Below are 26426 nucleotides of genomic sequence, written 5' to 3'. Positions count from 1 at the left end.
AAACTTGCACTTAAAATTTAATAATGTTCTATAGACGAATCGAATACGCAAATTTATATATAAAAAAATATTAAACAAGAACAACTTTCGTATGTGAATAAAGTGCTGAATTTTTAAGGAAATATATTCGAAGGGAAGTGAGTAGAATTTCGTTTGCGTTTGTTTTAAAAATTCAAATTAATAAAACAAAATACAGTTGAACTACATACATAGCTTGAGAAGTAGATAGAATAGTAGTAGTGGGCATTATAATTGTACAAGAGTTCAGTTATGTGTTTTGTTTTGTTTTGGGTGTAAAAAGCCACAAATTGGGATAGTGTGGGGGATATATCAACTAGACTTAGGCACTAAACTAACAAAAGTGGGCGTGGCGCTACAAATTAGGGAGAGGCAGATTAAATATAATGCATAAATGAATATGTATATATAGTTTGGAGGAGTGGGGTGCTCATTTATAATTATTGGGTTTCGGGGGATTTCTTTGAACTAAATAGAAAATAACAAGCACTAATATGCATTAAAATGTATTTATATAAATTTAATTATAATTATTATTGTTGTTATTGTTATTAATTAAATTTTTAAATGGCAAAGGGCCTCTTGATATGGTTGATAACAACTTTTGTTTGTTGTTTTGGATTCTCTACAAATTCTTAAGGTTTTACATTTGTATGTATATACAATTGTGTATATATATATAGATTGCTTTGATTATACAGTTAACGTACGTATTTGTTGTTTAGCATTAAAATTTGATCGCAATATATTTTTTGTTTTTTCTCTCTTTGTGGTCTGCAGTTTTTGTTAGTACTTGACTTATGAGCTACAAAAATTTTACATGATTTTAAATATTTATAGTGGTGTTGTTGTTGTTGTTTTTAATGCTACTATTTATATATGTATAATTTTTTTGTTTGTTTATATATATATATAGATTTTTGTTTGTATGTGTATGCTTGGGTTTTTAAAAAAGAGTTGCTGCTAGCATCGCTTGAAAATATTTAAAATACAACTTTAGTTTTTAAAGCTTACGGCTAGTTAGAATTTGCTGCTGCATGTTAACTATATAAAAAATAAAACAAAACTACGAATAGAACTGCGCTCAGAATAAAAGTCCTAAAATAATAAACACAAAATAATTGTTTTGTATTAAATGTAATAAATTTGTTTTGTAAGTGTTAATGCTTTTCAATGAAAAACATCGCCTCGTTTGGCGCCTAAGCTGCTTGCTGATGCTGGCCACCAGCGCGTATGATTATTATTATTGTTATTATGAAAATGTTGCTGCTGTTGCGGCTGCTGCTTTTGTGTTTGGTGCGGCGCCGCACCAAGCCTCGGCTACTTTGGTTGTCAATCATTTTTCACTGGATAATAAATCAAGTCAGGCTGCTGCTGCTGCATATGATGCATATAATCATTGATGGGCGGCAGCACCGATTTGTTGTCATCGCCCAGCATGGGATAGCCTACATTAACACCCACGCCGACGCCAATGCCAACGCCCAGTGGCGGCGCTGTGCGCTCATAGGGATGACCATGTGGCCCAGGCGGTGGCAACAGATGCGCATGTGGATGTGGATGCAACGCCTGCTGCTGCTGCTGCTGTTGCTGCAAGGCATGACCATGTGGATGCGCATGATAGGGCTGAAAGCTATTGTGTTGCTTTTGCGCCTCGTTCACCAGCTGCTGCTCATGGTTGTGATTATGATTGTGATGTTGTTGCTGCTGCTGCTGCTCATAGGGCACATAGACATTGCCAGCAGCTGTATGACGCATCAAGCCGCTGGCATAGGCATTGTTGGCATTGTGATGTTGCTGCTGTGCTGCCTGCTGTTGTGCGCTTTGCTGCTGCTGTTGCTGTTGCATGAGCTCAAAGTTGTACTCCATGGGCGTCGTATTCGTATCAATGAGATTCGTGAGTATGCTGCCAATATTATTATGAAATCCATGCGCATCAGCAGCGGGACTTGCATTCACCTGTTGCTGCGCTGCAGGCGGCTGTTGTTGCTGCTGCTGCTGTGCTTGTGGTTGCTGCTGCTGCGGTAGCTGCTGTGTTGGCCACATGTTTTGGAAGCTCATTAGATCAGCATCTGGTGGTTGCTGCTGCGCCTGTTGCTGTTTGTTTACAACAACAGCTTGTTGTTGCTGCTGCTGCTGCTGTTGTTGTTGCTGTTGTTGTGGTGCTGCAGCGCCGCCGCCTACATTCATTGGAAGACCCAGAAACTCATCCGAATCAACAATATAAAATTTATTGTCCTTCAGCTCCATTTGTTGACTGTTGGCATTGCCAGCAAAATTCATGTTGCCCCAATTATCAGTTGGCTGCTGCTGTTGTTGTTGTTGCTGCAAAAACTGTTGCTGTTGCTGCTGCGTTACTGCTGCTGCAGGCGACGGTTGCGGCTGCGGTGATTGCAGTCGCGCATGTTGCTGCTGCTGCTGATGCTGCGGCGAGTGCGTGTGACGATGTTGCTGCTGCAGCAGCAATTGATGCTGATGATGCATGGCTGGCATATGATGTGGCGAATTAAAATGTTGCTGCTGCTGCTGTTGCTGCTGTAGATGCGCATGCGTTAGCGGACTTTGTGGCGTATGACTGCGCATAAGTGGCTGCTGCTGCTGCTGTTGTTGTTGTTGCTGTGGTGGCGCCTGTGGTGCTGGCTGCTGCTGCTGCTGTTGATATTGATTCATTAGGCCATGTTGCTGATAGCCCGCAGCTGCAGCCGCCGCTGCTGCTGCTGCAGCCGCAGACGTGGGCTCAAAGTGAAATTGATTCTCAGGCGCACCAAAGCTGTTCATGCGTTGCAAGTGCAACTCCGGCGTAGTATTGTTTGGCGTATGGCGATGATGCGGCGTCAGCGGCTGCGGCGCTTGTTGCTGCTGCTGTTGTGCTGCTAGCGACTGTTGTTGTTGCTGTTGTGTGGGCGGCGGCGTAGCAGCAGCCTGTTGCTGCTGTTGATGCAGCGCATTCTGTTGCTGCTGCTGCTGCTGCTGTTGTTGTTGTTGTGGCGTTGGCTGCAGCTTGTCCGCCGTAAAGCTTTGATTGTACATGGAATTCTGCTGAGATTCACTTGTGGACACCGAATGCTGTGACGTTGATGCTGTTGATGACTGCGAGCTATTGCTGCTCACTATGGCCGCATTGAATTGTTCCTGCTGCGAGCAACCAGGCGTTGTTGATAACGGTGGTGGCGGCGTGGGCGTGGCTGCCACTTTACCAGCGCCTGTTGACTGAGTTTTCGCCTTGCTGGCGGCAGACTTTTTGCTCGCCTTAACAGGCGGCGGACCAGGCATATCCGGCAGTGGCAACATGTCTGCAAATAGAAACGATTTAATGAGCAACTAGCGCAACATTATTAGGAGCTGCAGCTTACCCTCATCATTGGCCTTGGGAAAGCGCTGCTTACCCTTCTTTGGCGGCGGCGGTTGATTGCCATGCATCGTCTGTTTGTGGCGCACCAGATGCGTCTTCCACTTGAAAGTCTAAAAGCAATTTAAATGTCATTATAATAAATTGATCTGAGATCTGAGCACACGCACCTGATCGCAGTAGTTGCAGCAATGCGGTCGCTCCTCCGAATGCGATGGCAAATGGCGTTGCAAGGACTTGGCCGAACCAAAGCGCTTGCCACACAGCGTGCACTTGCATTCAGACACATCCACGTGCGCATTGCTGTAGTGCTCCTTGAGCGCCGGATATGTGAAATAGGAGCTGCCACATAGATCGCACACATAGGTGCGCTTCACCTCCGTATGCAGCTGCACATGCCGCTCCAGATTGGCCTTGAGCGTAAAGCGATTATGGCAAATGTGGCACTCAAAGAAATTATCACGCTTATGGACGCGTATTATATGTTGATAGAGCGCATTCTTCGATGGAAACGAGGCGCCGCATACTTCACAGATGGCGCCATCGCTGCTCTTGTGGCCCGTCTCCTCGAAATGTTGTTGCAACTTCTTTTGCGATAGCTTCAGGCCGCACTCGCCGCAGGGAAAAACTGTTGAAAAATTGGCATTAGTTAATGAGTTTTCGAAATAAAAGCAATGGAAATTCGAGAACTACTCAAATGTATGTCGAAAATCGATATCGAAGTTCGAATTTGCTTAAATGCGAATATCATTAATTATATATATGACGAATTCGCTAACTTCTCTATCAATTTTGTATGTATATTATAGAATTTCGTTTTGAATATTTAAATTGCGACTTTCCATTGCTTTTTCTTTTATTATTTTTTAATTCATTTCTGCACACATAGCCCCTTGCTAAGCTTTGGTTGAAATTTACATTCACGTCGACTCACTTTTGAATTCCTTTTTATGTGACTCAACATGCGCATGAAATTGTTGGCGTCGTGAATAGGATTCACCGCAAGTTTCACACACAAATGGAAACTCCTTTACATGCATCGTGCGATTGTGTTGTATAATTTCCTATAAATAAAAAATATTTAATTTAGTTTCAATTGATTTAAATGTGCTTTATGTTTAAGTCTTACCTCCAGCGTATTGCCATTGGGCTGTCCACAATCGTGGCAATAGCCTGGATGCATTTTATAGTGATCCAGCAGTGATTTTCGCTTGCGATATGACTTTGGACACAGCAAGCAATTATAGCTGGGTTTATCCTTTTTGCTTCCCGGCGTTTGACTGCCGCCCAGCTGTGAGGGCGGCGCTTGCAACGAGGTGCTGCTGCTGCTGCCGCCATCAATGAGCTGCTGCTTGGCCGCATCCAGTTCGTCCAAATCATTGTCCAGCTCATCGTCATCCTCGTCGCCAGAGAGCTCAGCATCGTCCAGCTCCAAAGAGGAATTGAGTTGCGCTGCGAGATGCGCTGGCGGCGCACGATGGTTCAGCATGGCAGCATGTTGCTGTTGTTGCTGCTGTTGTTGCATAAATTGTGTTTGTTGCAAGTGTTGCTGTTGCAGCTGCTGCTGCTGCAGTTGTTGTTGCTGCAGCTGTTGCTGCTGCTGTTGCAGCATCATGCCGCCCATCATGCTGAGCGGATTATTGGCATTAAAATGTGGCTGTGCCTGTTGCGGTCCATGTGGATGATGTTGCAGTTGGGCATAGGGCAATTGTTGATGTTGCAGCTGTTGCTGCTGCTGCTGCTGTTGTTGTTGTTGTGACTGCTGGCTTTTGATTATATTTATGTTATTGTTATTATTGTTAAGATGTATATTGCTTGTTGTAAGGCCATTGATCACAAGATTGTTGCTGCTACTGCCGCTGCTGCTGCTGTTGGTGTTGCTGTAAATTGAAAACAAAGGCGTAAGCTCAACTGCTATAATTGATAAATGATAAATACTTACAGCTGTTGCTGCTGCTGCTGTTGTTGCAACGTTGTTGCTGCCGCCGCTTGACCATTGTCTAACAAGAGCGGCAGCGTTGCCAGATTGTTTTCATGCACAATGCTGCTATTGCTGTTGCTATGAGCGCTGCCAGTATTTGGCGTTATGCTGCCGCCGCCGTCGCCAGCGTCGACGCCACTGCCGCCAGCTAACATTTCATCAATCTCTGGTTCCATTTCAAGGCCATCAATAAGACGTCCAGCGCCTACGCCTTCGTCAATGAACTCTTCAAATTTCATTATCTCCTGCGCAGCTGAAGACAATTGTGACTCGGTTTCGGATTCAAGCTCAGAATCGCCAAAGGCAAGCGCCGGCAACTCTGGCTGCTCTGGCATTTGCTCAAGCTGCAGCTTCAACTGTTGCTCTCGCTGCAGCTGCTCCAACTGACGCTGTTGTTGTTCTTCTTGCTGCTGCTGCTGCTGTTGCGCTAACAGCTGCAATTGTTGCTCTTGCTGTTGCTTGCTTTCGCGTTGCTGTCGCCATTCCTCTAGCCGCTGCTCACGCAATTGCTTGAGCACGCGCGTTGAAGGCGTCGTGCCCAACAGTCGTCCAGTGATCACAAAATTATCATAGAACTGTTTCAGAAATGGCTTCTGATGCTGGCTGAGCGCCAGTCGCAGCAGCAATCGAAACTGCGCCTTAAAGGCGCGTTCACTAAACTCGCCGCTGCTGTGATGATAGCGCAGCGTATACTTATGGTCCTCATGGAACACATAGCCCTCGCCTAGGCGTGAACGGGTTGCCGCCGGCAAGCAGCTGTTGCTGCTGATGTTGTTGTTGTGCCTGCTGCCGCTGCTAATGTTAATGTTGTTTATGTGATTGTTGTTACGCTTGCGTTTGATTAACGCACTACAGTCGACTAGCTTCAATTGCTGTTGACGCAGCTGCAGCTGTTCACTGCTATTGCTATCATAATCATCGTTAGCACTAACATAGTTCGCCTCATCCTCATCAAAGCTGGCGGCGTATTTGCGCTTCAGCTCCAGCGGATCACTGTTAAGCAGCTTTGCTTTGCTAGCAACAACAACATTGTTGTTTCTGCTGCTATGCAGCAAGCGCTTGCTTATGGAAGACATATTCTCTTCATCGTCGAGCAAATCGGGCTCTTCGTCGTCATCGAGGCACATTAGTTCCTCTTTGCAGAGAATTTTCTCAAAATTTTGATTCAAATCAATAGACGATGCCGGCGCCGCTGCTGCTGCTGCTGCTGCTGCTGCTGCTATCGCCGCCGTCGCATCCTCAGCCGACACGCTCTCGCGCTTAATACGCACTGTCGTCGTCGTCGCCGCCGCCGTCGCTGCATTATCGCTCTCCTCCGGCTCCGTTTTTTCCGTCTTCTCTTTTTTGGCAGCCAGCAGCAGCTGCAATTGTTTGCTCTTCGTTAGCTGTGCCTGTGTCGTCGCATCGTTCGCATTCTGTGGGGCTATGTGCGTAAAGAAGAGACTCCTGACGACTTGGTCGCAGGCCTCTGGATATTTACACTTGAGCGTTTGCAGCAAATATTTAATTGCATCGCACCGCGACGCTGCGTTCAAGCTATCCAGCAGATTTACTGACTGGTCCACCTGCAAAACAAAAACAAAAACAGAAACAAATTATTAATCATTGAAAAAAGGGAGCTTTAATAATAAATTTATTTGCTACGTAATTGTTTTGTTTACTTAATACTGCCATTAAATTCACTTGTTGCTTTACCTAACATGCCAACATATAATTTGCTTTCGTTTTATTATGCACCTACCCAATAATTTAATAAATTTGTATCAATCACACACATTGTATTAATTGCATTTTTTCACATTGCCATTCCTACTATTATTTTTTATTTAAGCTGTCAATCTATTGTAATTACTATTTATGATTTTGCAAACAATTTAATGCAATTAGAGCGACATAGAGAATAGCGCAAAAAATATATGTATTGTCGAAGCTCTCTGGCAGACAGCGCGGCGACGACGACAGCGACGTTGACTGCGCTGCATACGTTAAACGTTTAGCGCGCGCGTAGCAAACAATGAAGAAGTAGTAGCTAGGTAGGCAGGCAGATATAAAAAAATGTATAAAAAATAACAGGAAAAATAAAAACATACACACACATACATACATACACCATACATATGCATGCATAAAACAAAAAAAAATGCGCGCTGCTAGAAACAACGCGAACAGCGAAGGTAAGGCAGGCAAAATGAGCGGGGCAACGAAATTAAAACAGCGCACATTTTGTGCTACTTTTACCCCATTCCACCAATGTGGCTCATCTATCTATATATCTGCAGGCATACATATGTACACACATACATACATACATATGTAAGAAATTGGTATGTGTGCGTGTGTTTGTATTAAAGCGGGTCCACACTTTATGTAGTAGTAGTTGTAACAACTTGCTGGCGCTCAGCTTCACTCTCCCGCGCTCTATCTCTCGCACTCTCTTTTGCATTGCCAGCCACCCACTGGCTTACAAATTTTGCCATGAGAGGCCAAGCGATGGAGAGCAGAACACTGCACAACAAAAAACTAGAGACAAGCGCCGAAACTAAGAACGTTTACACTAGCAAGCGTTTATCTACTTATGCTAAACTTATAAGCCTTAAAAAAACAAAGTTTTTTGCACAATAACCTTAATTCATATTTTTGTTTGTCGATTTTTTTTGTAAGCATGTGTGTGTATTAAAAACATTTGCAAAAACTCATGCGCTCGTTCGCGCTCTTTCTCTCTCTCTTAAGTAAGTTTTATTCTCGATAAACTTGTTTTTCTTTTGGCGCAAATTGTTGTTGCTGTAAGCTGGGTTGCCAGCCAGTTTAATTGAAAAAAATAAACAACAAAGCATAATTAAATTTGCCATACAAAAAAAAAATTTTTTTGCTATAAATAGTTTTTAGAAAGTTTTTGGTTTTTTATTTACTTTGTATAATTAACAAAGTTTAATGAATTTTTGTAAGCACTACGTTGACAACCCTGCGCCGCTTGCGTTCTAATTGACAATAAACGCTGTTGTAAGTTTAGATTGTAGATAACACAAGTAGCACACTAAAGCTGCATGTGCATTTGTGTGTGTGTGTGTGTGTGTGTGTGTATGAATGCTTGCTTGTGTTTGTTTGCTCATAAATATGTATGAGCTATGTAAAGGAAAAATAATAAAACACTATTAATTACATAAATCTACATACAAATGTTTGTATTTATTTATTTATGTGTATGAGCAAATTTCTATGTTTAATAATGAGAAGTTTGTATTAACTGTATGTTAATAAAAGCATTAACTTCAATTTGTATGTAAATTCTAATTAATGTTAATTTTTGAAGTGGGAACTAATTGGTTTAACATATTTATTAAAACTAACAAATTTATATAGACATTTTATGCAAATTGAAACTCAACATCGTTTTCGTTCTAATTTACTGTTGGCTTTGATTTTGCCCATTGCAATAAATACGCATGTAAAATAAATATAAAACTAAAAATAACTTTGAAATAAAATTGAGCACACAAACTATATTTTTAACACAAAGGCTTAAGGTTTCGATGTATGTATGTATGTACTAAGTAAATATACATAAGCATATGTAAAAATGTATTTACAATGTGTACAGACAGCCAGACAAGGTACCAAGCATAACAAATTTTGTTGGTCTTTTGTTTTCTTACAAAATTTATGGGTATTTTTCGTTCGTTCGTTCGTTTGCTTCCTTTTATCGTATTTAAAAGTCGTAACGAGCTTCCAAGCGCAACATTATAAATTTAAAAACTCTTCACATAGAAACATTTGTATATATGTATCTAAATCTGTGTGTCTATATGTATTGGTAGCTGATAAAAGCAAATTTTAGTTGCTATTGGCGCATGTATTTTGACATTTATCTAGATAGAATGTGAAAAAGGACGTAGAATGCTTAAGGGCAAAGATATTCGCATTCGTAATTGTGAGTTTTAAAGTATTTGAAGATAGCTTGGAAATATTTATATCTGTAATTAGTTACTTTTATCTTTATAAAAAGAATTAGAGCATTTAAATAATAAAAACAGTCATCATAGGCTTGAGAATGAAAATTTAAGAATTATCGAGCAGTCTAAATAAAATAATACAGGTTAGCTACATAGCACTATTCTATAATAAAGATTCAAAGTAAAAAACGGCATTAGATTAAACTATAGCCTGAGTTAGATTAAATCAAATTATTATATAGCTCAACGTATTTTATGTAATCCTTACCAACTGTATTTTATTCTTACTGCTTAAATTCTCTACATGAAACTATGTAATAAATCAAAAGAGCTTTGACTGTATTTACACAAAAACATATGTATGTATCTTAGTATGTGTAAATTCAATAAACGACTAAAGATACAAACAGACATGACAACATATGTGTGTATGTATGTATCTAAAGCACTGCACACATGTATCTTCTTCCAATACAAATGCATTTTTGTGTGTTTTGTTGATTTATTGGACTTGGTTGAATTCTTTTTTGTGCTTAGTTCGTTTTACTATTGTTAAACATACTACATCTGTATGTATGTATGTAGTATATATATATACACGCATACAAGCAATCATAGATACAAACATATATACGCAACAGGGAGAGAGCGTTGTAGTAAGAGATGCATGCTTACATATATTTAGATTGCTAAACGTTGCAAGCAAGTGGGGCACAAAGCATAGGACGTTGTTGCATATTTAGCAAAAATTTATGTTTTATATTTTTGCGCTCGATGCGATGTCTACACTCACACAGACACACACACATAATATGTAAATAACGCTGTATATATGTATGTGTAGCTTTACTAATCAAATAAAAATAGCATTTACGTTGCCCTCTTTTATTAATGAAATTGGCACAAGCGAAACAAAGCTATAGCTATAAAAACACAAACATACAGACGCAAGTACAGTGGCCACTAGCTATGCGCAAACCCAAATTACATAAAGCAAAAAATTAATAATCGCTTTGTTATATTAAAATTCAAAAACTTTATTGTTTCTTTCAATATTATACATATATTTAGTTTATGTTAAATAGTATTACAAAGCCACTACTAATTAAGCGCTTAACATAATCTCTTTCTCTCATTTATTTATATTTTCGACACAACTGTTTCACACACACACACACACTTGCACTATACAAGCGTATATATGTCGTAAACTCAATTAGGGGCGATAAAAGTTTTAATTGAAAGCTTCAATAGCTACAATTAATGAAACAGACACAGACTTTAATTCAATGTTAAAATTATTTGTACAGTTGCTTAAATATTTATTTTTGCAAGCATCCAATTGGCAAGTTGATGAGTGCTGCTTACATTGCCAACTAGAATTTCGCCGAGTTTTCAATTTGAAACATGTTCGCATTGTACCACTGTGCACTGTTTACAATTTTTCATTTGTGCTTTGCTCGTCATTCGCTCCGCTGCTCACACAGCTACAGCTACAAATACAAATACAAACACAGAACATTCACATAAACATATGCATGCGCTCTCTTGCTCTTGACTGTGCTGTTGTTTTTATTGTTTTGTAGTCGGAGTGGCGCGCACAAGTTGAATTTCGTAGTATTTGTAGTATTTATGTACACACAAACATACACATGTACATATGTATGTCTTTAACTATGTAAATGCGCCTCTTAATATTATGCACAAGTAAATTTGAATGTATATATGTATGCTACCATAGGGTGTGTGTACAATGTAATGTAATGTTGTTATAAACTAATAAAAATAAATATTTTCTCGAAAATAACGAGGAAAAACAAAACAAAAGTGAATAATAGCCCACCCCAGTAATAGTAATAATAATAACAACAACAATGACGAAATTGGAAGTGGGAGAGAAGCAAAGCTAGTCAGCTTTGAAGCTTAAGCAGGAGAGCCCGCTTAGGGTGCGCGGGGAGTGGTGCTGCCTAACAAAACTACAATTTGTTTTAGAAAAAAAAAAGAAAATCAACGAAGAAAAAATAAAACATAAAAGAGAAGAATGCCATTATGTGGCATGGGGCGTGGAATGAGAGGAAAGGGAGTGTTATGGGTTAGTAGGTGGGTGGGCGTAGGGAGGCAAGGGCAATACAACTACGCGGCGGAAGTTCAGGCACAGATACAAGCGCAAGATCTTGCTGTATGTGTGTACGCCGGAATTGTGCAAGTAGCGCTTTTTGGGGGCCGGGGTGTGTGTTTTGTTGGGGTAAGGTTAAACGAACGAAGCCTTTTAATAATAAAACAAATGGCGGAAGCAGCAGCAGCAACCAGCTCTACTAGCTTCAAAAATCATGCAACGGTAATATATTAATACTCAGTTGAATGATTTAAGCGCTCTGACTTCTCTTTAAAAACTCAATTTGCTTACCGGCTTTCAATTGACTCAAAGTTAAAGCGATAAATTAAAAAAAACCTGCATAACAATAACAATAAGAGAGTAGAACAACAACAACATCTGAAATTAAATTGCCAGTGCACACTGTACTTTACTTTATTTGTTATCTCTCTCCCTCTCTCTTTCGCGCTGCCTCGTCTTTAACTGCCGCTGCCGCTCTCTTCTTGGCCTACGCATTACACGTTGTTTTGCTACTCTCTCTCATTTCATAGTCGCTCGGAATGTAGACTTACATACATACACTAACATACACACACACACACACGTAAATACTTATGTATTAACGTATATTTACTATATTTGTGTAAATGCAGCGAGTGGTACGCTTAGCATTTGGGGGAGGGGGGTCATTTTAGAGGAACCATTATTTAATTACCAGTAATTTAAAATCCAACTGTGTAGTTTTGTTATCCATTTTGTTGTTGGTTTCTGCATTTGGCTGAATTTTATTTATACGTTTCACTCACACATACAAACTCACAGACACATACACACACACACTTGCACTGCGCATACAAGCACACTTTTTTATTGATACACACTCACACACACAAACATTCATACACACACAGCGCGTTTGTATGTATTTTATTATTTCGATTTTTCTTTGCTTCTGTGCTTCGCGTTTCTTCCACAGGGCAGCGCTTTTTTTTTTATTTTTTTGTGTTATTTCTTTTTTCTCATTTTCTTTAGCTTTTCACATTTGAGGAAATGACCATTGGTTTCCCACATGGATTCTCTTTGCAATATTATTGTTGCATAAATTTTAACAATATAAAATCATTTATAAATTTTTGTACACTTAACTATTGCCACTTTCTGTGGCACACACATACACATGCTCATACACACACACTGAGCTGTTTTTGTTTCCTGTGCAGTTAGGTAAACATTATTGCTTTTATTTTTATTAATATTCCGTTGCGCCCAGTTTGTGCGACGCTTTCCGCTGTTACGAGAAACCGTTAATTAGTTATTTTTACAAGTTTAATCAATTTTTTGATTAAGAAACTGCAAATAGCGACGGAATTTACTAGCGATTAGGGATGTAAGAATTAATCGTCTAATTTCAAGCTAGCGATGTATCGCAGCTAACTAGTATTTTTTCAGTATTTTTAGTACTGCCAAGCTGCTTCAAATTTAAAACTGCCAACTTGTCCAAGCGCTTAAGAATTTTGAAATTTTATTTCACGCTCATATGAAAAATTAACTCAATATGTATGCATTTAAAATTACAAGTTATGTGTGTATAGACCAGTTCCAGCAAAAACCCAAGAGTATTATTTGAATGCCTTAAGATTTTGATTGCTGTGCCTGTTTCTCCTTCTTGGCGGCCTCAGCTTCCGCCTCCAGTTTGTTATATTTCGCAATCAATTTCTCCACCTCGGGCCGCTGCATCACACTGTAGACAGTGTTGTTGTTTACACGCTGCAAAGTAGCCATTTCCACCTTCTCCGGCGTTAGTTTTGTGGTATCCAAAGTTTTGCTAAGCACTTTAATGGCCAAATCCTGGGCCTCTGCCAACTTAATGGACTCTTTGTCAGCAAGCTCTTGCTTCAACATAGAAATGGCAGCGCCAAAGTTATTTCCAATGCAAGTAGCCTTCCAGCCGCCATAGTTTCCGCTGGGATCTGACTGATACAGCTGGTAGCCATATTTGTTGTCCCAACCCATGTAAAGCAGCGAGACGCCAAAGGGACGCTTGCCACCATACTGAGTATAAGCCTGCTTAATGTCGCACAGATGTGAAACAAGCTGCTCGCAAGGAATAGGCTCGCCATAGCTGAACTGATAGCGCTGTGCAATCAAACGCAGCTCGGAAGTCAAGACATTCGCATCGGATGTAATGCCGGCCACAGAGCAAACCATGTTACTATTGGGTATACCGTATAAGCAAAGTTACTTCAATGTGCTCAATGTTATAATACTTACTCATTAAGTTTGTAAATCTTTTCAGATGGAATGGCATTGTCTAGCAACTTGTTGGTGCTGCGGCATTCGGCGGCCAGCACAATGCCATCCTCGGCTAAAATGCCCAGACAGGTGCCGGCGTGCGAGATGGCCTCCATGGCGTACTCCACCTGGTATAAGCGACCCTCCGGTGAAAATATTGTGGTGCGGGAATCATAACGACGCGCCTAATGTGAACAGCAAAAAAATTAATAACACTGATGATGAAGCAAAATGCACATGCAAATTTGTGATGTCGAACTTGCAGCATAAAGTTCATGAATGCAGCTGTTTATTAGCGTCCATGCAATGAAGATAACTTACCATTTTGTTTCAATTTGGAAATTTAACAATTGTTTTTCAATAATTTAAGTTAATATGCGGCGCCGCTATTTCTTTGCTTTGCAATTTATACTTGTCATTCCCAATTAGTGTTGAAAAGCGCAGCAAGATTAAGTGCTGAACAGCAACAAAGTGTACTGAGCATAACAGCATGCTGTTACGATAACAGTGCTGCTTTAACAGCTGTTAAGTTTGTTTTGTTTTTGTGGGTGTGAGGGCGTACGTTGTTTATTAAAAGTTTTTGAGTACTTAAGCGTCATGAGCAATGCAAATATTTTACAATTTGCGCCATTTGAGTCCTTTGTGTCGCCTACATTTTGGCACAAATTGGCCGAACTAAAACTAGATTACGATCGCCTAACAGACACAAAGCGTAAAATATCTGGTCACTATACCAATCGCAAGGCTTCTGGTTGTTTGCTGGAGGTGGACTACGCTGCATACAATAGGTATACATATTGATTTTTGCTGTAATTATAGCTAATCTAATTTATGCTATAGCACCGCGCAGACACCGAAATTTAGCCATGCAGCCGTGGGACATATTTATAATAAAAACACCATAGAGGAGTTCAAAGCCCTAGACAAGGCGGCGCTGCTGGCTGATGAGGGCAAACAACTGCTGGCTGATATGAGCAGCGGACGTGCGCTGAACGACGCCAGCTTGTTGACGCGTTTCTTTGTGTTGTCATTTGCCGACCTCAAGTGCCATAGCTTTTACTACTGGTTTGCATTTCCCTGTGCGCTAACACCCACTTTGCAGTTGCTAAGCCCAGCGCAGCGTCTAAAAGATCTGCCAAGAAATGTAGAAATTTCAACAGCTATAAAAACGCGAGCTATCGAGCAGCAAAACTACTTTATCTTGTATGCAAATGAGGCACAGCAGCTGTATGAAACCCGCAGCCTGCATGAATTTGAAGCGTCAGAGTCGGAGCATTATATTTACTGCTTTGCAGATCCCAGCGAGTATGAGCAGCCAGCCTGGTTAATGCGTAACTATGTGGCGCTGCTGTTGCAACAAAAGTAAGTTAAGCTACAGCAAGTTATAAAATGTTTACTAATAATATTTTTAGCCCCAAGCTGGTGGGACAGCCGCTTAAATTTCTAGGCGTACGCTATGATCAGCAACAGCAACCGGACAATAGTTTATTATGGCAGGTGCTGCAAGCCGAGACGTGCGACTGTGAACAAGTGCAGTTCGTTGGCTGGGAACTGAATCGCAATGGCAAGCTGGGACCGCGCATGGCAAACATGCGCGACAGCATGGATGCAGCCAAGTTAGTGTCACTACTATAGCAACTATAAATGAAATTGTTAATTGTATAACTTGCAGACTGGCGGAGAATTCGGTTAACTTGAACTTAAAGCTAATGAAGTGGCGTCTGGTGCCAGATTTAAATTTGGAAACAATGGCGCAGACAAAGTGTTTACTCTTTGGCGCCGGCACGTTGGGCTGCGCAGTGGCACGCAATTTGCTGGTTTGAGCTACTTAGTTAATGCCATGAGTTTCAACTAATTAGCTTTTACCTGCAGTCTTGGGGCTTTAAGCACATAACACTACTGGACAATGGCAAAGTGGGCTACTCCAATCCTGTGCGTCAGAGTCTTTATACACACGCTGATGCTGTGGCAGGCAATCGCATGAAAGCCACCACAGCTGCAGCACGTCTGCTGGAGATCAATCCGAATGCTATAACCCAAGGACATGTGCTGGAAATACCCATGCCAGGACATACTATAGGAGATTCGCTGCGTGAGCTAACTGTAGCGCATTTAACGCTGATTGAGCAACAAGTGCAGGCGCATGATGTTATCTTTCTGCTGACGGATTCACGTGAGAGTCGCTGGCTGCCCACGCTGCTGGGTGCAGCGCATGAAAAGGTCTCAGCCAATGCTAAGCAATAATTTCCAGTTTTAAATGTAATAAGTTTATTTTTTTGTATAGATTGTCATCAATGCTGCGCTGGGCTTTGATAGTTATTTAGTCATGCGTCATGGGCACCAAAGCTCAATGGAGTCAGCAGCTGTTGATGCTGAAATTGCTGGACTCAAATGCATTGGCGGCCAACAGCTTGGCTGCTATTTCTGCAATGATGTAACAGCGCCTGGTAATGTAAGTAAATGTATTTAAGGTTTTATTTTCAGCCTTGATTTAATTTAGTTATGCACACTCGTAGTCATGTCGTGAATATTTCTCAAATGCTGCACAAGTTGGATCGCCGGTTTGCATGTGATCCACACCAGTTATTTGTATAACGAGTCCATTTATTGTAGTCACCTTAAAGCCCACTAAGTTCATCATGGCACTGGGTGTACGCCAGGCGTAACTAAAGAAATTATAGCCATCCACAGCGGTGAGCACTTCGCGTTCCGTAAAAGCCAAAGCCAGTTTGAATTGTTGATTGAACTTGAAAGGAAAACCGCCGTGACGTTCTTCGGTGCCAAAGCTTTAGGCAAGAAGTATACCATTTTAAACTGGACACATTGTATATAATTAGTAGACTTACTCAAAATTCTTGTTCATTGTATTGCGCACCACAACGTTCTCATCGAATCGAACGCTAAAGTGCAGCTCCTCGCGCTTTGTATCCGAATCCATAAATTTGATGATAAACTGACCACGTTGATTGGCAAAGCAACGTGCCGTTATAACAATAACATGACCCGGACTAAAGAGTATGGGCTGATCATTGCTAAATGCCTTAAAGTAATCCGATGCATGTACCGCTGGCCATGGATTAGGGTAAATCGTGCGATGATCCACTTGCTTTATGACTTGTATTTGATCGCGGATTTCGACGGCGCGTATAGCGCCCAAAGGCAAGCGATAATAGAATTTGCAAAACTCTCTGCTATTAATGGATATATGAAAGCAATCCTCGCAGGCTAATATATAGACCATAAAGAATTCACCGCTCACAATGGGATTGGGCAGCGTATGACTGTCCATCACTTGGTTCTCCTCCTCACCCCAGACGCCATTGATGCGTGCATTGCGCACTATTTGATCTGTGCGAAAGTAACAGCTGAAACGTAAACCAATGTCCGCCTCGGGATTCACCGCAGTCTTGGCGCTGCACAGGTTTATGTGGAATCTGGCAAATGGTTTAGCAATTGATAAGGCAGCGATAAGGCCAAGCCCCGATGAACAAGTCACTTAGTCATGTTTGCTTAAAATCAAATTATATTTTATTATTCACCTGGCTGCGCCATCTATGGTCTTGGCCACAATTTCCAGCACATGCCCAAACTCCAGCGGATGTGACAGATTTCCAGCATATTCTGTTAGCATATTTAATTGTTAAATTTATTGTTTTACTTTAAAGATTGTTTTGTTTTGTCGCTTTTCACACGTTGAGCGTTCAATATCAAATGTTTCTTTGGAACGTTCATTACAAAACATATTTTTTATCTAATCAGCAACGCGGCCACGAAGCTGAGAGCGCTCAAATACAACTGTGCTCCCACTGCTTTGTTAGTATTAGTATTTAACTAATTGTAGTACCTAAACTTTTAATATTTCGTTTTCACTGTTTACTTTTTCACGCGCTCTCCCTACGTTTGGTTTGCTGCTCTTACCCAGAAAAGTCGTAGGCGGCATCGTTGCCAATTGTTTGTATATATACTATGTAGATTATACTTTGTATTTTGTTGTTGCTCAGCTGATATAATTACAAGCTGCTGCTGTAGGCTAAAGCTAACTGCAGCTTCATTTGTTGACGCTGCAAAGCGCAACTAAAGCTCGCCCAGAAAGCTCTTTACCCATTTTATCGCCTGTTTTTTCAAACTTAGGGAAATTTTGCTCTAACAGCGAGTTAATGCACTTTATAATGCATTGTAAATGGTATAAAAATTGTTTATATACTTGCTGATTTATTTTCTTAAATACAAAAAGAGTTAAAAAGTCTTTAGGTCTCTAGCAAGTTTTGTTTTAAGTTCATTTAAAGTAATTATTGTATTTAATATATCTAATTTTTATATATTCAAAATATATTTAAAGCTAATAAATACATCTCTATGCTCGTAAAGTTTCATGGAATGCATTTAAACAGAAATATATTATAAATTTAAAAATAATAAGAATATTAATACAATTCTGTGCTCGTTGAGCTTCATTTCATCAAGTTGAATTTTAATAGACATGAAATATTTTTAAAACAAATTTCTTAAAAGATAATTAAATCGACAGACGTTAATTCAGACGCTAAGTGAAAATTTTCTAAGAAGTCTTTGATTGAAAAATATTTTCATGGAAAAAATTTTAAAAATAATATTAAGTAAATACAATTCTGTGGTCGCTTCATGAATTGAATTTGTAAAATATTTTTAACAAAAATTTTTTAAAATATAATTAAAGTCAATCCTAAGTTTTAGCAGCTTGAAAAGTTTCTGAACATAAAAGAATGTTTAATTGAAAAAATATTTCGAGTTCAAGTTGTCACTCCAAATTTGCAGAGTATTCAAATTTTGTCATGCCTATAGTTTTTGTTAATTCGATTTAAATTGCTTGATATGCAAGCTTAAAAGCTTTTGTTCATTCTGTTTATTTGCAGTCGCTCAAAGATCGCACTTTGGATCAACAATGCACTGTCACCCGTCCCGGCGTCTCTAACATCGCCGCCAGCTACGCTGTGGAGCTTTTGGTGGCACTGCTGCAGCATCCTCAACGCGAACTGGCGCCCGCCTACTACGCTCAACGTCAAGCAGCTCAAGAGTCGCAAATACCTGAGGGCATGTTGGGCATCTTGCCGCATTCCATACGCGGCATGCTGTGCAACTATGAAAACATTTTGCCAGCTACACAGAAATTTGCACAGTGTATTGCCTGCTCGGAGGTAACAAACTATTTGAGATTAACTTTAACCAGATTATCAACCAATCAACTGTTTTGTTTCTTTTAATGTAGCGCGTGCTGGCTGCTTATCGCAGCGAGGGTCATGCCTTTCTATTCAAAACATTCGAGACGGCCAAATATCTGGAGGATTTGACAGGCATTTCGGAATTTAAGCGGCTTGATAGTGAGGTAGGTTATGCGTAAATAATTGATTTATTTGTAGCTAATTGTTGTTTAATTGTTCACAGATTATAGACTTTGATGATGAGCAGTTCGATATGTCCGATGAAGCTGAAGATTAAACAAAATTTGGCAATGCTTTTGGAAAAATTGCATTTAAGCTTAAAAGTGCAAAGTATGTAAAATGTAAATGTACAATCTACTCATGGAATAATTGTAATTAATTTGTATTGCATTGAAAATAAATATGCGTCATAAATTATGTTGGCATACTAATGTTTTAATAAATAAAGATGCGTCTTACATAGCGATAAGCATATAGCTTATGCTAGCGGTTCAGAAACCTATAAACAAATATTTTTGAATTTGTTTCAGAATTATATGACGACAATGCTGTTTTTTTGTATTTATTGTTTCAAAATAATAATACACGTAGATTTTTTTCTTAGAACTGTGTGTATTGGTTCAAAGTTGAGTGAACTTGAGATTAGGCTGTAGAAAGTTGAGTCAAAATTGAGACTAGATAGCCATTATCAACTATAGCCAAAGGCGACACTTGACACACATGGCAGCCAGGCTAAATTTATGGTGAACCCTAAGGCGGCGACTCGAAAAACTCTCGAACTCTCTGCAAAAAACTAACGAAAGACAAAATATAATTATGTATGCCTAGTCCACGGCGACTGACAACGACAAACGAACGGCGTTAATTGCCAACAGGTGAGCTGCCCGATGGCTAGAAAGAGCAGAGCAGAGCAGAGAAGAGAAGTAAGCAAACAAAACAAAAGCGATCCGATCGACACGCTTACCTGCGAAATGCGCTCAAAATGCCATTCGAGTCCAGCGCATTTCACTCAAATTGCGTTTTAAGTGAAAAGTTTGAGGTTTTGCAGTTCCCATAAATTGGTGAAAGATGCCCAAAGCGGCCACACAAACGTCTCGAACGCGTCAACAGTTGGTAAAGACTGCAGCGACAAACTGCAGCACAAATTTCTAGTAAACAATTTTATTAACTTGCGTTGCTTATTTAATTGCTCAAATAACACTTTTTAAAAATGGTAAGTACCAGTGGCCATTGTTTACTCTTTGTTTGTCCAATGCAGTGCAAGCGTGTTTTATTGTTTGTTATTATTAGCCCTATAACCAGTTACGAAAGTTGTGCGCCAAGTTTTTAAAACCTTAAGCAATTGCTTTCAAACCTCTCTCGCTCTCTCCCTCTCTCTTGCGCATGCGCAACGTTAGTAGTGCAGTTAAAAAAAACAGTTGTGACATTATTTAATAATAGTTTATAAGCCTATGTTCAAACCACAAATTTCTTTCATTTTGTCAATGTTTTAAATTTAAATATAATTCTGAGCTTAAGCCTTTCTACGCACTTCTACTAAATTTTATAACTTCCGGCTTAAGCATTTTTGAAACAAAATTGATAGCTTTAGCTATTTCATTATCAATGAATTGTATTCTAGCCTCTAATGTCAAATGGTTACAAAACACAAGAACAAATTTATTATTTACAAGTTTATTGCATTTGCATAATTTATTTGCTTATATAAATAGAATGTAATCTTTTAGTAATTTTAATTATTCAAAGCCTTACACATGTCTATAAATGTTTTGCAAATATTAACAGTTATTTGTTTATTTTAATGCAGCTATTTTTTATTTTTACTATGTTTAATTACTTACTTTTCAAAAACAATCAAACATTGACGTAATACTATTATCAGTTAATTTGAAAATCCCAAACAATTTGAATATTTTGTAATTTCTAAAAAGCTATAGCATGCTCATAGATGAGTTTAGTTCTTATCAGTCGAATTTTGGGTCGTCAATGGTTAATCACTTGCCTAAAACGCTTTCGGAGTTTGCTGATGTGCAAATGTTACGCTCCTGGCAACATACGAGCTTTATTAATTTAATATATATGTGCATATGTCATATATTATATAGACAAATCTATTATTGATAAGCCAAGACATTGTTATTGTTTTTACGTTTTTCCGACTTGCGCAAAAAGTCCTATATACAAAAAAACACGCATACATGTGTATATATACAAAAAAATCTAATAAGAGGTATGCAATTTATATAGAAAAATCTCGGGTATATTGGCGGGTAGCAGCATTTGTAATCTGTACGTCGAGTTAAGTGGTTCGAAGATCGGTCGCAACGCTTATTGAAATACTGATATTGAATTATCAGCTGCATTTAGTTTAGTCGTAATTAATTTAAATCAATCAAGAAGTAAGCAACTAGTATAGATTTCAAATTATTCGCAGTGCTATAATTTTTTAATTCGAATTTATTTGAAAGGTTAATCACAGCCTTTGTAAAATGTCATTATCCAAAATTGATGCCATCGAAACGGAAACGGAACAAATCGATCAGGAAAAGTATTTACGTCAAGCAACACAATATTATACGGCGCTGGAGAAGCCACTCAAATATGGCCCTGTAATCGACTCGCTAACGGATTTAATAACGGCACTGCATAGAGAATTCGATACCAACTATGTGAATATCGAAATGGTAAATCACATAATGCTGAGCTATAAGTCGAATCCTAAGGAATGGCGTAAATATGCTAAATTTGATCGTTATAAATATACGAGAAATCTGGTTGATTTCGGAAATGGCCGCTTTAATCTGCTGATACTCTGTTGGGGTGAAGGCGTTAGCTCCTCTGTCCATGACCATGCCGACTCGCATTGTTTTATGAAAATGCTCAAGGGAGATCTGCGTGAGAAGCGCTACAAGTATCCACATCGTACGGAGGAGCAGCTCGGCAATATAGCGGATGATCAGCTTGTGGAAACGGGAGAAACGCCTATGGCTTTGAATGACGTGGCCTATATTAATGGTATAACAAATTTGACTGCGAAAAAGAAATTCACTGCTAATACTTTGCTACTTATTTTATAGACAACTTGGGACTGCATCGCGTAGAGAATCCCAGTCATGCGGATACGTCAGTCTCGCTGCATCTCTATTGTCCGCCCTTTGATAGCTGCAGCATTTTTCAGGAAAACTGCAAGAAAACCACTGCCAAGGTTACTTTCTGGAGTAAATATGGTGTGCGCACCAAACTGAATGAACAATAGAGTTAAGACTAAGTTTAAGCTAAAAAAAAAAACCGGAATTGTTTCCTTATGTTTAGTTGTACAGTATACATAATTAAATTTAATGGTTAGTTCTAAGCGCATGCCAAATGAATAAAATCTACATATGTTAATGAAACACAAATTAATATCAAAACATGTTTCAAATCGAAGAACTGCTTTTAGCTGGCTTTATACTATAAAGGTAGATCTTACATTTAGAAAATTTTGATGAACCTTATTGCCAAGTAATAAAATTAGAATTTTGTTTGTTTTGTTAGATTTCAGAAAAAAATCCCTAGAGAATTCTATAGAGCACCTCCCGATTAAGTAGTCTTATCAAAAAACACGCCTTGACCCCAAGTGCTACAGCTGGCTGTCTAGAAAAAATGGCACAACATATAAACATTGAGCTAATTTATTTAAAGTACTTGCGTTGTACATAGAAAACATGTGTTATGGTTTGAGCTTTTGGGGGCTTGTCTTAAACATCCTCCTGATCGCGTAGATGAGCACGCGTCGGCACACCACGATCCAAAGTGCGCTTTATAGACTTCATAAGACTGGGTATCAGATTAATATGCTTGTCCACACAATTGCCCGTGCAGTTTTCATATAAATTCTTAGAGCGTGAAAGTTCGCGATCACTTGGATTACTGGGCAAACGACCGCGTGCATCATTATTGCATTCCTAAAATTAACTATTATAATATAAGTTACGCTGATAAAGCTACAAGGCTTTCACCTTAACACACAGCTGCAAATGATTCTGAAACTGTCCCAGCTCATTCTGTAGAAAATCTTGTGCATCCATCAAGGGGGAAGCACACTTCTCTATACAATTCTGCACTGACTCCAAGCTGCCACGCTCATCATCGCAGCATTTGGCAGCGCAGCGATGCATAATTGACTATTTTTTATATATCAACATAAGCGTTATAGATAGCTTCTATTTAGTTACCTGCATGCGTCGCAAATGACTGCGATACATATCTTCAATCATATCGGCTATGGCAACCTCTAAGCGACGTCTCTGCTGTTCCACCATTATGTAAACTTTAGCACAATTTAGATATCAAATAGTTAACAAGTAATGTGTATATGCTTAAACAAATCTTTCAATATTTTTGGCTGAATAAAAAGCTTACTTGATTAGTTAGTTTTTTGTTAGTGTGTATATTCTATTGCCACATTATAAAACTTGTTCAACAAATAATTAGATATATAATAAATGCAGGGCATAGCAACTTAAACTTGTGGTATTCCCTCAGGTCCTTTGGATAGCACAGACTTCATAGTTTTCATCATGCTGGGTATAAGTCCGACATGTTTATCAACACACTGTATGGCACAGCGTTCAAATTGATCGGTAAACTTGTTAATTTGCTCCTCATTGGGATTGGCCGGCATTTTAACTTTAACATCATCATTGCATTGCTATAAATATAAATAACTTTGTAGTTGGCAACCAATTGTACTTAGGCTTTAAGCTTTTACCATGACGCAACGCTGCAGTCTGCCCTGAAATTCTCCTAACTCGTGTTGCACATAGTTTTGCGCACGCGTCATGGGCGTCGAACACCGATCAACACATCGCTGCACGTTATCCACGCTGGAGGTTGTGTCCTGACAGCATTTGGCCGCACACAAATGCATTTCATTCTAGAAACAAAACATACAAATTATCAAACCAATTGAATTTTTGTAGGCAGCAGCTTACCTGCATCTTCCGCAGATGTGTCTTGTCCATATCATCAATGAGCTCCGTTACCGCGGACTCCACACGTTGACGTTGCGCCTGTATCATTTTATTATTTTTTAAAAGTATATAATGATTTCGTAATAAATAAATAATGTAAATACACCGGCAACGTGTTTTGTAATGCTTTAGTGATGTGTAAAGCTACGATAGATTAGTCGATAGCAGACCAAAATACCAAAGAAATACTGCGCTTTAGAACAGCTGTTTTGCTATCATTACTAATAAAAGTCACTTTGCAATTTTGTAATTTTTTAACTTAAAAAAATGTCCTTGCTACACAAATTAAGCAGAGTTGCGCTCAGCACGCATGCTTATAGTGCAAGTCGTCACTTAAGTGTTGCAAATAGACTGTCCGGCAGCAATAAGGAAACAACAAGTGACAACAACATTGTCAATAGTGCGGCAGAGGAACAGTTGCCTGAGGTTGACAACAAAGGCGGTTTTGCACGTGCATTTGAAAAGTATACAGCACCAGCAGCACCTGCGGAGCAGCCTTTGGACAATCAAAGCTTTGCCTCACTGCTACGCAACTCCAAGTTCACAGACGTAAGTGCTTAGAGCAGACTTTGTCAGCTTTTGTTTATGTAATCTCTCTCTTGCTCCAGTTGGGTGCTGCGGAGGGCAAGGTGGTAAGCGGCAAAATCTTTCATGTGGTAGGTGATGATCTTTACATAGACTTTGGCTGGAAGTTTCACTGCGTTTGCACGAGACCCCAACGCAATGGGAGGTGAGTCTTCAAGAGTACACCAATCCTGTTTTTATGTTAAAATTGAAAATTTGCTTCTCAGCGACTATGTGCGTGGTGCTCGTGTGCGTCTGCGCGTCAAGGATCTGGAATTGTCTACCAAGTTTTTGGGCTCCAGCAAGGATATAACCATCTTGGAAGCCGACTGCCACTTGCTGGGCCTAATTAATTCGCCCACGAGTCAAGCGCCCAGAGAAACCAAGAGCACGTTCACTGCGCCCAGCATGGAAAGTTTGTTATAAAGTAATTGTATTCTAATGTGCATTAAACAAAGTGCTTTTTGTTAAGTTAAAATTATGTGGAAGACTTCATAGTGATGATTCAGCTCCTTTATGGTATGCAGCTTGAAGCAACTAATTAAGGCACCATTTTTGCAGCAGTCCAAAAAGAAAATTCGACGCACACGACTGTGCACCAAAGCCATGGCACACATGAGACAAGGTTCACGCAGCAGGTAGACATCATAGCCGGTGCACAAATAAGGACCGTATTTTGACAGATTATTGGCTGCACTTTGTTCTTGTTCCAACTCCTGCAAGCTTTGACAATTTCTGGGCAGCTCGGCGCCTATTCGTAAGTCTTGAAAATCCTGCTGTTGTTGTATATAATCCTTATATGACTGCGGCACACCCAGCTCTGTGGGCTCCGAAGAAAATGTCTGCGTTGATTCCCAGGCACCGCCACCCTGACTACGTGCCACATGATCCACCAGCCACATTACACAATGTTCATGCGGCAGTGCCTCTGGTTGGCTACCTAAAAAGGAGAGGATTTAGTATAGTCTAGAAATGGGCTGGCTCAGCTTACCTGCTATGGCTACTATGCTTGATCCTCTAGGATCCACACATATGCCCATATTGCCATCTTTATTTAAATCGCTGGACAAACTACGCAGCAGCTGCGCCATGCGTCTATGAAATTGTCTCTCGGCACTGCTGAAATTCGTGCCATTGTGCAGCGATTCCATATATTTGTTGGGATGAAACTTGACAGGCCAATAGGGCAACATTTCCTCATATTGCACGCGCAGTCTTGGCCAGCTTGCCGGCACTTCTACTTCCTTTACATTCTTACAAAGCGTCTGGAGTACCTCTTCTGTAATATTATGCTGTTGCAGATGCTGCTCTAGTGTATGTTGTATATCCTTTGTGGGGCATATTAGCACATTGCTGTCATGTACGCGCTTTAAGTGCTGGAAATGTGGCAACTTGGTTGCAAGCTCTTTTAAACTGTGCTCCAGCTGCTGACGCTCCAAACGGCAGCTGTAGGCCTTTATTAATGTTATTTCCTTCTTAAACTCATCTGATAACACAGCTTTTATGTCAAAATTGTCAGTTTTAATGCGTTTTGTTGCTGGCGTTAATAAAACGTCCATTGTTTTGGTAGTAAATGAAGCTTTTAATAATATATCAAAATATACAATATCGACTAGTATTTTTCACGATATCGATATTATTGTACATAACAATGCATTGGTATTTTTATAAAGCAAAAACTTATATTAATTGATATTACCACTTAAATAACTTAAATAACTTAATTATGATCTACTGTAAAAATTTATTTTAAGAATACAATAGTGTGGAGGTCGTTCGATTTATCTTGCTGATAGGGATTGGCTCTATGCGGAGCTGCCAACTTGTCTCCTTAAAGTACCGCCAATTGGATTCGAATTTAAACATGAGTAATCGTTGTTGCTCTTAATTTAAAAGCACGTATAATAGAATTTACAGACGTAGGCGTCGCTCAAAATTTTAAATGTAAATAAAAAATGAAGTTTTAT

At 39.6% G+C, this 26426-nt stretch overlaps 9 protein-coding genes across 11 annotated transcripts; 3 read left to right on the top strand and 6 right to left on the bottom strand.

The window, feature by feature from the left end:
- Positions 1-925: 925 nt before the first annotated feature.
- Positions 926-12767, bottom strand: LOC108597020. The gene is made up of 7 exons (XM_017983300.2): positions 12109-12767; positions 5310-6913; positions 4497-5247; positions 4302-4431; positions 3538-3995; positions 3372-3480; positions 926-3311 (listed from the first exon to the last, which is right to left on the bottom strand). Exons 1-7 carry the CDS (start codon positions 12145-12147, stop codon positions 1351-1353), a joined length of 5052 nt encoding a protein of 1683 aa, XP_017838789.2. The 5' UTR covers positions 12148-12767; the 3' UTR covers positions 926-1350.
- A 131-nt stretch (positions 12768-12898) lies between these two features.
- Positions 12899-14061, bottom strand: LOC108597295 (proteasome subunit alpha type-4). The gene is made up of 3 exons (XM_017983774.1): positions 14007-14061; positions 13665-13870; positions 12899-13605 (listed from the first exon to the last, which is right to left on the bottom strand). The coding sequence occupies exons 1-3, from the start codon at positions 14007-14009 to the stop codon at positions 13026-13028; spliced, it is 789 nt and encodes a 262-aa protein (XP_017839263.1). The 5' UTR covers positions 14010-14061; the 3' UTR covers positions 12899-13025.
- Positions 14062-14235: 174 nt separating this feature from the next.
- LOC108597293 (ubiquitin-like modifier-activating enzyme ATG7) lies at positions 14236-19227 on the top strand. Its single transcript, XM_017983771.2, has 9 exons — positions 14236-14473; positions 14526-15047; positions 15098-15301; positions 15358-15502; positions 15558-15905; positions 15970-16137; positions 18578-18859; positions 18931-19047; positions 19107-19227. The coding sequence occupies exons 1-9, from the start codon at positions 14283-14285 to the stop codon at positions 19158-19160; spliced, it is 2031 nt and encodes a 676-aa protein (XP_017839260.1). The 5' UTR covers positions 14236-14282; the 3' UTR covers positions 19161-19227.
- LOC108597294 (32 kDa beta-galactoside-binding lectin) lies at positions 16144-17808 on the bottom strand. 2 transcript variants are annotated; one of them, XM_017983772.2, is made up of 4 exons: positions 17604-17808; positions 17225-17306; positions 16532-17119; positions 16144-16471 (listed from the first exon to the last, which is right to left on the bottom strand). In XM_017983772.2, exons 1-4 carry the CDS (start codon positions 17623-17625, stop codon positions 16186-16188), a joined length of 978 nt encoding a protein of 325 aa, XP_017839261.1. In that variant the 5' UTR covers positions 17626-17808; the 3' UTR covers positions 16144-16185. The 2 variants fall into 2 exon arrangements, with proteins under 2 accessions (XP_017839261.1, XP_017839262.1); XM_017983773.2 differs by having other exon boundaries at positions 17225-17806.
- Positions 19228-21162: 1935 nt separating the features above from the next.
- LOC108595652 (cysteine dioxygenase type 1) lies at positions 21163-22274 on the top strand. The gene is made up of 3 exons (XM_017980926.1): positions 21163-21282; positions 21352-21898; positions 21961-22274. Exons 2-3 carry the CDS (start codon positions 21373-21375, stop codon positions 22137-22139), a joined length of 705 nt encoding a protein of 234 aa, XP_017836415.1. The 5' UTR covers positions 21163-21282; positions 21352-21372; the 3' UTR covers positions 22140-22274.
- A 159-nt stretch (positions 22275-22433) lies between these two features.
- LOC108595816 (protein FAM136A) lies at positions 22434-23258 on the bottom strand. Of its 2 annotated transcripts, XR_001915014.2 has the most exons (4): positions 23098-23258; positions 22882-23046; positions 22568-22827; positions 22434-22516 (listed from the first exon to the last, which is right to left on the bottom strand). XR_001915014.2 is itself a non-coding variant. In XM_017981106.2 (3 exons), exons 1-3 carry the CDS (start codon positions 23182-23184, stop codon positions 22621-22623), a joined length of 459 nt encoding a protein of 152 aa, XP_017836595.1. In that variant the 5' UTR covers positions 23185-23258; the 3' UTR covers positions 22534-22620. The 2 variants fall into 2 exon arrangements, 1 of the variants encoding a protein (XP_017836595.1); XM_017981106.2 differs by lacking the exon at positions 22434-22516 and having other exon boundaries at positions 22534-22827.
- Positions 23259-23301: 43 nt separating this feature from the next.
- On the bottom strand, positions 23302-24007 carry LOC108595853 (protein FAM136A). The gene is made up of 3 exons (XM_017981144.2): positions 23857-24007; positions 23634-23798; positions 23302-23573 (listed from the first exon to the last, which is right to left on the bottom strand). The coding sequence occupies exons 1-3, from the start codon at positions 23941-23943 to the stop codon at positions 23385-23387; spliced, it is 441 nt and encodes a 146-aa protein (XP_017836633.1). The 5' UTR covers positions 23944-24007; the 3' UTR covers positions 23302-23384.
- A 105-nt stretch (positions 24008-24112) lies between these two features.
- Positions 24113-24940, top strand: LOC108595546 (28S ribosomal protein S28, mitochondrial). Its single transcript, XM_017980805.2, has 3 exons — positions 24113-24444; positions 24504-24625; positions 24687-24940. The coding sequence occupies exons 1-3, from the start codon at positions 24163-24165 to the stop codon at positions 24883-24885; spliced, it is 603 nt and encodes a 200-aa protein (XP_017836294.1). The 5' UTR covers positions 24113-24162; the 3' UTR covers positions 24886-24940.
- LOC108594823 (probable inactive tRNA-specific adenosine deaminase-like protein 3) lies at positions 24908-26018 on the bottom strand. Its single transcript, XM_017979960.1, has 2 exons — positions 25451-26018; positions 24908-25399 (listed from the first exon to the last, which is right to left on the bottom strand). The coding sequence occupies exons 1-2, from the start codon at positions 26016-26018 to the stop codon at positions 24927-24929; spliced, it is 1041 nt and encodes a 346-aa protein (XP_017835449.1). The 3' UTR covers positions 24908-24926.
- Between the last annotated feature and the right edge of the window lie 408 nt (positions 26019-26426).

Source organism: Drosophila busckii, chromosome 2R (assembly GCF_011750605.1).
Source record: "Drosophila busckii strain San Diego stock center, stock number 13000-0081.31 chromosome 2R, ASM1175060v1, whole genome shotgun sequence".
NCBI classification, from domain to species: Eukaryota; Metazoa; Arthropoda; class Insecta; order Diptera; family Drosophilidae; genus Drosophila; species Drosophila busckii.
This window is presented reverse-complemented; position numbering and strand designations above follow the sequence as displayed.